General features: G+C 43.6%; 1 protein-coding gene and 1 long non-coding RNA gene across 14 annotated transcripts in view; one reads left to right on the top strand and one right to left on the bottom strand.

Annotated features, from left to right (window-relative positions):
- The window catches only part of PMCA (plasma membrane calcium-transporting ATPase 3), a 79184-nt gene that overhangs the window by 57653 nt on the left and 10117 nt on the right, over positions 1–11414 (bottom strand). For all 10 annotated transcript variants that reach the window (XR_002679267.2, XR_002679268.2, XM_086967626.1 and 7 more), the window contains 3 exons: positions 8428–8586; positions 7190–8151; positions 5758–6882 (listed from right to left, as the gene is read on the bottom strand). Coding sequence is in view for 8 of the 10 variants with exons in the window: in XM_086967626.1 (XP_086823752.1) it covers positions 5758–6882; positions 7190–8151; positions 8428–8586 (2246 nt within the window). In the remaining 2 variants the exon portion in view is untranslated. The remainder of the gene's footprint in view (positions 1–5757; positions 6883–7189; positions 8152–8427; positions 8587–11414) is intronic.
- The window catches only part of LOC111258903 (uncharacterized), a 23357-nt gene that overhangs the window by 8976 nt on the left and 2967 nt on the right, over positions 1–11414 (top strand). For 2 of the 4 annotated variants that reach the window (XR_015310355.1, XR_002679277.2), the window contains exon 2: positions 1634–2495. This is a non-coding gene — a long non-coding RNA (uncharacterized LOC111258903). Of the gene's footprint in view, positions 1–1633; positions 2496–9364; positions 11146–11414 lie in introns of all 4 variants that reach the window. The other 2 variants (XR_002679276.2, XR_002679275.2) reach the window with 2 other exon arrangements.

The raw sequence follows: 11414 nt of genomic DNA, 5'->3' as shown, positions 1-11414 counted from the left end.
CAGCAGCAGCAGCGGCAGCAGCAGCAGCGGCAGCAACAACTATCGGCCAATAGATTGACCTGAACGATCCCGCGGATGGGCATTCTACTTCTTTGTCGTCGATGTTACGCTAAGGGGGCAGGCAACGGGGCCTGTGATGGCTTGATACGCAACTCAACCACAACTGCAGCTGCAATCGGGAGGCACTGGCAGGTCGCAGGCGTGTGTGTGTGCTGGCAGAAGGGCCAAGGTTTGAGGGGGATTGAGAGAGTCAAAGCAGCGTTTAGCAGTTCGGTTGCCAATAGTCGAGTGTTGCCGTTGCCACGAATTATAATTTAATGACGATGGTAATATAACGATAATATTTACGCAATATCACGAAGAGAATGTTGGTGCTGATAGAAGACGTCACATTCGAGGTGCGAAAAATGAGCAAAGAGGGAAGATCAGTCAATAAATGAGGAAATCAATCGAACGATGGCAAGAAAAAAACAACAATTTTAGCAACTATCCTTAATTATACGGAGTCAATAAACGAGTAGGAATTAATACAGCTTAAGACGATCAGTGTAATATGTTCATACTGAGAGAATGAGCCACCACTAAGTCAATTCATAATCAGTTATTGAATTCATAAATCAAGGTCAATGAATTGGTATAGATCAATCGATCACGGCATCAACCAGTCAGTCAGTCAGTCAGTCAATCAATCAGTCAACCAGCAATGCATCTTAATAACGTCTTTGGGCCACAAGAGCGCAAATCTAGAAGGCTGTAGCGGTTTCATCTAATGTAATATGGAGGACGGCAGAGGAAAAAGAACAAGTGGGTCGGGTATTTATGCTAGAGCTTTGCAAAAGTCCGATCAGCGCCCAATGAACCTTCTCTCAATAGATGATGAGAAGAGACAAGACCGCATCCGGAGGCAAGTGCGCATACAGAAGCATCGCACCTAGACCCTTCAAAAGCGCCCTACTGCATCGGGTCGATCCCATCTCGTTTCATCCGTTTGAAAGGACACCCATCTATTGGAGGTGCTCATTACGCGCAGCTTGAACGGACGTCAACGTGAAGAAAAACGTTCATTGTCTCTTTTCTTTGTGTTTATTTTTCGTTATTATTTTTATTAATATTACCGCGCACTACCATTGACCAGTTTGAGTACCAGTTTGTGAAAAACCGTTCAAGAAATTTAGACAGTCCCTCCACGGGCATAGCGGCAGTGCTAGTCATCAGGGGGGTGAAGTAATAGGAGACCTCGGAACCACCTCCGGAACAGCGAGCAGCCAATCGTTGTGTGGGGCAAACAGATAGATAGACAGAGCGAGCGAGCGAGCGAGCGAGCGAGCGTATGTCGAAGAGAGGGTCTTGCGGGTGGGCGGATCAGTCACTATAGATTTTTGCACATTCCTGTCACAAGGCCGGTACAACGGAGGCGTAATGCAAAACTCTGGCAGAAATCATCGTGGGCATACTACTGAAAAATAGAGATATAGCATGACAGACCGGAAAGCAAGCTTTCAAGTCGTTGCAATCCAACTAGATTTGTAGTAGTACTTGTTGTTGCTGTTGTAATCACCAATCAATCATTAAGTGAATAACCATTCAGGCAGCAAACTAATTGTATTAGTAATTGTCTTCGTGTTCTAAACAGAACGATCCGGTGCTAGAACGTCCGATGAACTGACCACGGCTCTGCTGAAGTTGAGCGCTGGCAAGTTGATTACTGATGCCGAGGATGCAGAAGACACTCGTGAGTTCAGTTTTTGCTGCATTGCCTGCGCGTGGGTGGAGAACCGATGCCGGTGGACAATATTCGGGATGAACGAGCGGAATATGCCGCTCCCTAGTAATGAGCCTGCCACCGGAACCGCTTCATCCAGTTAAGCTTCTTTTGACGACACACAGTTACACATATCATCGACGTGCAATGTACGATGTACGGTGGTGTGGTAAGTGATTATCTCCTGCCCAGTTTGCCTCTTATTGCTTGGGTTGGAGTGGACTAGAGTGAATGTGGTTGGAGGGTTTTCATCGAAGCAGCTGTTCGAGTTTGCTTGATAGGATTATCAGGCGCATACTATGTTTTTTTTTTTTTTTTCTTTTTTTAGGATAGGATTGGATTGATTACTCTATTTATCATCGTTTAATTTTTTTGTTGTTGTTGTTGGAGGTGCATAGTAGCGCATACGGACGTACGACAGGCGCAGGCGTTTACTTAACTTTGTTTCTCAATTTAGTAACATCGATTACTTGTTGGGCATAAGATCAGGTGCGAGACTGATACCTTGCACCGACTACTCAATATTCAACCATCATCCATTGTGTCAAGGTTAAATTGACTGATGTGTACGGACGCATCTCATATATTATCGTTACGTGAAAAAAAAGAAGATTTAATAAAACAGCGAGACGACAAAACATCGACACCAACAACGATTGACCGAGTCACTGACCGCGTCAATGGAAGGACTGAAGTCGCAGCAGCAACGGAGCGGCAACTTCATGCGCACCATGTAAGTACGTTGTTGTAATTGCTTATTCTGGCTGAGTCCGTCTTCGGTTGTTGTCAATTGCTGATTGACTGTTAGACATCCGTAATTTGTTCCGTTTTCCCAAATGTGTCCTATGTATGGGTCGGTCGATGGCGAGCCTGCCGCACTGCAATACTGCTGCGTCGCAGGATTTATTGCTTGCAGAATCCTAGGTGTACACGAGACCTCCGCATTTTGTTTATCAGAGAAAAGTAACGGAGTCCACTGTTTGCACGAGCTAGCTAGGTGTCACGTACATGAGCTATTTTATGACAACTCTACCATGGAACACATTGACTAACCAACGTTTTTCATTGATATCTTGCTCGCTAGCAAGAGCTTCTGAAATATAGCCCTCGATATCATATTGAATGAAACAGTTCTCAAAGAGGAAAAATTTCGCCTTTGGAAAACGTGCACGCTTTGTGGTAACAACAGTATTATAATATGAGATGTCTTAGTAAGAAAATAGGTAACTTAACGCCATCTGTGGCAAGCGGTAACGCTATATATATTGCCATTCGTGCGTACAAATTTAGAACAACTGATGGTAAGTAGATCGAAGTAGATGGCCGCAGTAGGCCGCTTGTAATCAACCCGAGTTCGCTATCGATAATTCGTTTTGGCCATGCAGGCACACTTATCTCTATCACTTATCTTATCATTAGATGTGAACGTCGTCGCAAAATTGTTGCAAGAAGAGCTTTGACGCTGGTCGAGCTTCTTCTGTCGATTTTAGCCATTGGCATTATCCATTTCTTAGTTTTCTATTCTGTTACTGGTTGCTGATATCCACAAGAATAATGACTAACTTGAAGAGCAATAAGATTTGTGAAATAGAGCATTCAAATTAATTGCTAGTATTGACATTTCGTACGAAAACGTTAGTTGTTAGCACTCTTCAGTGGCGTTATAGTTGTGGGTTATATATATATGATTTGCGAATGGCTAGGTTGGCTCAGGTTATGTACAAGATATAAGGACAACGTCGCCAAAGTACGTAGTGGCCAACCAACCGTTTGACCAGTCAGTAGAAGTGGTGCAAAAGAAGCGGGCGAGGCTACCTCCTCGTCCTCTTCTTAAACAGGTCATACCTTAATTATGACCATTATAAACAATCAACTATTTTCATTCTTACCGTCGTTCTTACGTCAGTATCATGACAGCTTTCTGGTACACATTGCAATGATCATTTACGACACCTTACTTTCCACCGTCTAAGCGATAGAGAATTATTGCCCTGTATAGTTGCTAAATTGATTTTGCTGACCACGGTCACTACCTACTGATGCTACCGAAGGATTCTATTTTCATCTTGATATATATATATATATTCACTTTCAATGTAGGGTGCAGCTGACTTCGGCTTTCGTAATAACATATTTAAAAATACCAACTGCATCAGCTATTCCATTCAATGGCAGCCAGTAAACTCAGTTCGATCTTGTTTCGTTTTTCTTTTCCATCGGCCTTGCGCAATGTTCGCCCCCCACCCCACACCCCCTCCCGCTCCCACACCCCTTTTTTTGCAAGCGATCATATGTTTTTAAGGTCTGTTTGTCACAATCTTCGTTGCCGTCTAGGCAAGCTCGTAGGCGTATGTACGTCTGTATATATGTTTGTGTGCGTGAATGTCTGCTTGGAATGATTAAAGGACCGCCACCTCGGGAGTCTGCAATGAAGGCGAAAAGAAGCTCGTCTTGGCAATAGATCATATGCAAAGAATAATAATAGTAGTGATAATAACGTGAATACGGTTTTCTCATATATTTTTCGATTGCCTCTATAAATAAATAGCTCTACAACTCGTCATAATACTGTTCTCTCGCTTTTAAAAAGCCGTCTTCAATATGCGTATAGTATCTAAGGATCTACAGTTGTCTCCGTATAGCCTGAAGCACCTGCTCGTAAACAATCACTAGTAGTATTCGATGGGATCAATATCTAAAAAATCAGGTCGGGACATATTAGCGGTACGTCGAAACTAAATAATCAAATTAAGTCATTTAAGAACGTTTACTCGACGGTGAAAAATTACTAAGATGGATTTGAAGCAGTGACAAAACCGCGCCGAGGGTGGTAATAAATAGGTGCAGTAAAGATCGGCCACCTCTACAAGTGTACCACTATAAAAACCTCTTCTAATCGACTGCTTCTACATTCTAGGCACCCGGCCGACGTTCGCGTATTACAATAGCCGCATAAAGAACAGAAAAATATTCTCATTTTTTTTAGGGGCAATAAAGGCTGCGGTCAGCTATGAGAAAAAAGCAATCCATATTAGTAGTGGGTTTACTACTGATGACTTTGTTCCGCGACACTTATTTGTGCCATACCGAAGACAAATAACGGTTACCAGATTCGCATTAAATAAGACTATTTGTTTGGCACTTATAACAGAGGTGCCACACGACACTGCATATAGCATTTTGCACAATGACACTCAGAGCAGTTATTGGGTGTACATAGACACTGATCAGCTAGTTTTAACGACATACGATAACAGTTTAATTGTATAGAGCCCTAAAGTCCAAGGCGAGGGTAACCGCAGCATCACCAGTAGCAGGATGATCTGATGTCGATATATCATTTAGTGGTCAGTGTCTGCACAGCCGTAAAGACCAATCACTCATGAGCAAGGTCATTGATCCTCAGCTCTTCGCGGAACGTTGATGGGATGTTAAGGGTCAAAATGCGATGGCAGGAAGAAAAGGAGCAGGAGAAAAGGACAAGAGACAAGACCGCCTCTACTGATGTTCCATTAAACAGTCTTTCAAATTCAAGTAAAGACTCTAGAGGCACATTCCATAAGTATCGTGAACCCTAAAGCGTGAGACTGGAGTGCAAGTTTACTGCACCGCCCATTGTTTGTAGCACCTGTCAGCAATGCAGCTGTTTGCCAATCTCCAATAGGCCGTTCACTATTACAAGTAACGCTGAATAGTATGTCAACTATACAATATGACGGGCCAAGTTCCTGTCTGTGTTGTAAATAACTATTAGTACTAATAAAAAAACATGTGGCCTAATTTCTTAACAGTACACTTGTTACCGTTTTTCATGTTAGCCTAATTTGAATGCTAGACAAAAAATTCTCAAACGTACAATGGCATAGTATCGGTAAAGGCTGGTTACGAATCCGTCGTTCAATCTGACCGACAAGCGACATGGTAGAAATGGCAGCTAGGTATTTGTTATGGCAACAAGCAATTTGCGGTATTAACAATTGAAACCGTGGACTCACCTTAGGAATGCGCTTCGTGGGGATCGAAGTAATAAATTGCCCCCACACGAGGGTGCCACAGCCGAAGAAGACGCACCACAGCCACTGGTCAATCGAAAGCTCCTTGGTCTGGAAGAAGACACTGCCATACTGCACGATGATCACCTGGGCCACAGCAGTGATTACGAGGATACTGTAGAAGATTGGATTTGTGAATAAGCCTTCAAAGATGTTGCGCTCGCCGTGAATCTTTCTGGCGTTGATTTCGTTAAACAGTGTCATCATCACGAAGGTATTAAAGATCATAGTGAAGTGCTCGGATACGCGGACGCCCATTCCAGTTTCATAGCCAAAGATATTTGGTCCAAAAAACAGCAGTGTGAAGATGACAAATAGTTGGTAGACGGCATGGCCGAGAATGTTTTTCATCATGGTGCGTGAAATAAGGGGCTTCGTACGCCCATACGGCTTACGTAACAGAAGGTTTGGGGTTGGCAGCTCGGTGGCAAGCGCTAGTGATGCAAGGGTGTCCATGATCAAGTTTACCCACAACATCTGCACTGCCTTTAGCGGGCTGTCTTGGATTGCGCAGGCTCCGGTGAACGCCACAATGACAGCGACCGTGTTTACTGTCAGCTGAAACTGGAGGAACTTGGCAATTGAGTCGTAGACGTTTCGGCCCCACATGACGGCTTTCACAATTGATGTAAAGTTATCGTCCGTTAGGATAATGTCGGAGGCCTCCTTAGCGACGTCAGTGCCTGCAATGCCCATAGCAAATCCTACGTCGGCTTTTTTAAGTGCAGGACCATCGTTCGTGCCGTCCCCGGTGACAGCGACCACTTCACGGTTATCGCTAACCGTACTGTCGATGATTCCCTTGACTAAATTATATTTGTCCGTGGGCGAGGAACGTGCCAAAACCCGTAACCGCGGCCAGACCTTGTCAATCAGATGCTGCTGAATATCGCCGTTAGCGTCGCGTATCCGCCTGTTGAACTCCTTTCCCTCGAGCACGAGATAGTCGTCAGTTGGCTTGATGATGCCACATTTGAGCGCGATTGAACGAGCTGTGTTCACATTGTCTCCCGTTACCATACGGACTGTGATGCCAGCTCGTTGGCATTTACGGATTGCCTCAGGTACCTGCGATAGGAGTAGTCAAATCGATATCGGCATGTTCGTTTGTATATTCGATTTAGTTCTATGGTCTGCGCAAAGAAATACTTTTTTTTTTTTAAATTTTTTTAAATAATCTCTTGCAGCGTCAGCAAAATGACGGAATAACAATGAACTTGTATAAAAAGGAATTCACTGATGATTGGTCGCTAGTATTTTGCAAGAAATTACAGTTTAATGATATTGCTCTGGTGCGGCATTTTTCAAGACCAGATAGAACTTTTTTCCTGAGAAAATTCAATTGCTTGCTTGAAAATTAATACCAAAATCTCACCTCAGGTCTTACGGGATCTTCAATACCGAAAATAGCGACGGCGGTGAGACCGCTGATTATGTTATCCTCGTCGTCCCAGTTAGGCTCTTCGGTAAAGACTGCTTGGGAATTGTCAACCTTCTCGACACCCTCGGGGATATAATCTTTAAAGGCGAGGCCAATAGTCCGTAACCCATTGGAAGCCATGGGCTCAATGACATCGTGCACCAGCTTTTCCTGATCTTCCGGCTGAAAGCGCAACAGCTTTGCGTTAGGGCCGAGAATGCTGGTGCACTTTTTAAGCACAATTTCCGATGCGCCTTTTGTGTAGACGCGGAAGCCGCCGTTCGGTAGCTTAATAACGGTGCTCATCGATTTGCGCACCGAATTAAAGGTATAGACCTTATACAGCTGCTCCTCGGGAATTTCGTCCCGCACGCGCTGATAGTCTTTGCCAATATCCATGACGTAGCCAAGCAGCGCGCACTCGGTTTTGTTGCCCACCTGTTTGGGCTGCTCGCCAGGCTGTTCTGGAGGCATGATTCGTGTCGTATATGCGCTATTGACTGAAATACCGTTGACGATCTTCTCTGCCGCGGCCTGCGGAAGGTCTGAGTACTTCGGTGTGCTCTTGTAGTGGACGCCACCTACGTAACTCTGTACGCAGGTCATACGATTGGTTGTCAGTGTTCCAGTTTTGTCAGAACAGATGGCGGTTGCATTGCCCATAGTTTCGCAAGCATCTAGATGTCGCACGAGATTGTTATCTTTCATCATTTTTTTAACCGAATACGCCAATGATAGTGTGACCGCCAGTGGCAAGCCTTCGGGTACTGCTACGACGAGCACGGTAACGCCGATGATAAAGCAGTTTACCATGTGCTGAGTATCAGAGTTTTTCCACGCCCGCCCTTCCACTGCGAACACCTGAATTAAGTGCCGTACCACGAGGATCAGCACGGTCAGCACAGCGATAGCAGAACCTAAACAGAACGTAAAAAAAAAAAAAGCAAAAGAAAATTAGAAAACATAATGGTGACTATGATACGTGATCAAATATAAAAAAAATTACTTACTAAAGTGGTTCGACTTTTTCTTAGGTGTTTCATTCGAATTTACCAATATTGAAATTAAAAAGTTCTAATGTGGCAACTGACCAAAAATGCACACACGCAAGATGACATAAATTTATAAATACAGAATAGTTAGTACAGTTAGCATATACTAAACAGATAATTAAGGATATTTCACGTACTTACCGACATATCCAATTTGGATAGCTAGCTTGGTAAGTTTCGCCTGAAGCACGGATTTCTCTTTCCTGTGACCCGATTCGTCGTCTCCTGCTTTGTCCTTGGTAGGCGAGGTTGCGGCGTCCGAACGATCTTGCATCGGGATTCCGCCATCAGCCTCTTCATCTGCGGGATGGACGGTAATGTGTCGATTGCCACGCGATACAGAGGAGTAGACCCAATTAGATTATATGCCCAAACGGAGCGGCGGTACAAACCCGCCTCAGACTCTGGCACAGAACATGCACAATACCGACAACATGTACACCCAGCTGCGGTACCACAACTGCTGCTTGAATCGCAAATGAAAGACAAATAACAAAGCATCTGGAAAAGCAATTGAACAAGCAGCATTCACCATAAACAAGTGCGTGACCCGAAACAACAGGCGCGCCTCCACCAAAAAAGATGAGTGTGTAACGAGTGGAATACGAGTTCTTGTAGTCGTAGTAATTGCTGTTCTTCTTGTTCAAGAAGTGGACTATCCGTCTTACGTCACATCAACATCATCATCGTCGTCATCGTCGTCGTCGTCGTCGTCGTCGTTATCGCTATTGCAAGCATGGGCGATTATTATAATATGGCTAGCAAAAGGACAAATGTTGTTCCAATTTCTGCGAGCAGAATGTCACCCAGTCAGATAGATGTGTGACCAGTGCTTTGTAAATGGAATCCATTCAATAAGAAGGCGAATAAGTAACTTAACTAGGATGTTGTATAAAATAATAGTTAAGGTGCTAATAACTACAATTGTAAACATACTCAGGTTATGGCAAAGATAGGTTGAAACTCTGCAGTGTAGAAAATGGAGCAGTAGCAGCGTCTGGCATAGCATCAATACAATGCGGTTTTTTTTTATAGACAGACATTGCGTCGTTGAAGTGCAACACGTTTCCCTTTTCAGTCCCCAGAAGAAAAACGTTAAAGGTGCGATAAAACAGGCAGTTAGGAGAAGAGCGCAAGGCGAGAGGCTCAGAAAATTATAGTAGTTAGAGCCACGAAGCAGACTATCCGAAACCGATATCGCCCATTATGATAACGTCGATCGAAGTGAAATATAAACAGGCCACTAACGAAGGTAAGTACTGAGCCTAAAATTACGCCACAATGAATGATAAAAACTATGGAAGATCCTGAAATGCCGCCTGACTAAATTGACGGATTTGTCTGACCAGCCAAAGAAAATGACAGCCGTCATGGACTTCGCATTCGAAGATGTACTCCCTTTTTCTTTTTTTTTTTTTTTGCAGACAACCATTTACGCACACATGAGGATCATTTGAGTGACTTTGATTTTTATTCTAACGCTGTCAAATAAGTATATACACATACGCTCATGCACTGTGAAGAAAATGACAAAGTGCCAGAGTTACTTGAGAAACAATTTGATCTGGTAAGACATTTGTCGGTTAATAGAAGATCTTCCGTTCCCGTAGGATTTCAAATGGACATCACTATTATGCTTCTTACAACTATGACCACGTGTACCGAGTGTGCGCGCTGCACGCTTAAAAAGGAGATAGGCGTTGGCATAGGATGTTGGAAGAGATACGGACAACCTGTTTATTATACTTATGACGATAGAAGGCTATAGCGAGCGGGCGGTCCGGCCCCAAGGCGGGTTGAAAGGGGTTTCTATCTCCAACTACAGTGATAGACCAGGAATACTTAGACTGGAATTAAAGATGAGTTTATAGGCGGACACTTTTCCTTATCGCGCGGAGGGCCGCACCGCTTGCGCCCTGGCGATATAGAGAAGAAGAGCGGCGAAGATGGCGCAGTGAAAGTTAGCAGTTGTAGTAATAGTAGCATCAGTAGTAGAACAGTTGGTGAGATAGGACAATTTTGCTTGGCCGGTGAGTAGCATAGTTGCTGGAGTCAGCGAAAGAGCTGATCAGCGTGAGCTCAATGAAAGAATGAGTACTATCACTGAAGCTCGCCCGGCTCGGGGGTTTGGGTTCAACTACCGTGGCCTGTTGTAAGCGGAGAGAGTTCCTGGTTGTTCCGGCAGTCGGCGTTTTGGCTGGGGTGGCGACGTTGTCTATCTGCTGAAAGGTGTCCCTTGGACTTATAAGATGAACTACTATGAACTGTTTGGGTAGTGTATGAATAAAAAAGTTACTGCAACAACCATGATGTAATCATATTACGTGATTCTGATTTTATACATGCTTGCGAGTATATACACGCTCGTATTTTACTGTTATTTTGTATCCTACTACAAGGATTGGTCACTTATATATGTATATATTGAGATTAGATGAATTTATTGGTACATAGAAAGATATGATGGACCGGATAAGCACACCCACTAATATATGCCTTGTTGCATATATGTAACAAAGTTTGTTGGAAACTTGTGCTTCCATGCGCCGTTAATGGCTCGTTAGTTTTTCTCTTATGGGGAAAATAATGGCGCTGGAAGGGGAAGCCCAAAGGGATCATCGTCAATGTTTTACAAGTATCTTACTGAGAAAAAGGAAGCTCCCTGTGTGGCCATTAACAGAAACAGTTTGACCAATATATTATATGCGGTTATCAGCTTAGAAGTATTTTGCCTACGTGTGAACGTATTGGGTTCCCATACGCGAACGACGCTTTGAACATGTGCAGACGTGACGAAGCATCTGACAACAAGGGCCACGTCTCTGTGCGCTAACAGATGGCCAGTTACCATCGAAAAAGGTATGTGTATACATTATGACACTTTTAGCGCGCAGTCAGATCAATGAAGAAATGAGCTAACGCTGATACCAAAAACAAAAATGATAACTGACTGAGATGTTTGGCATGACTGATTGAAGCGATATGCTTGTTGGGCGACAGGAAATATTGGTCGTCTAGAAATTGTTTCTTATGCAGTATATATATATATATATATATATATATATATATATATATATATATATATATAAAGAACAACCTAATCTAGTCATTTACACACATGTGCATAT

The sequence above is a fragment of the Varroa jacobsoni genome, unplaced genomic scaffold, assembly GCF_002532875.2.
Source record: "Varroa jacobsoni isolate VJ856 unplaced genomic scaffold, vjacob_1.0 scaffold_275, whole genome shotgun sequence".
NCBI classification, from domain to species: domain Eukaryota; kingdom Metazoa; phylum Arthropoda; class Arachnida; order Mesostigmata; family Varroidae; genus Varroa; species Varroa jacobsoni.
Note: the sequence above shows the minus strand (reverse complement) of the source record. Positions and strands in the feature narration are given on the sequence as shown.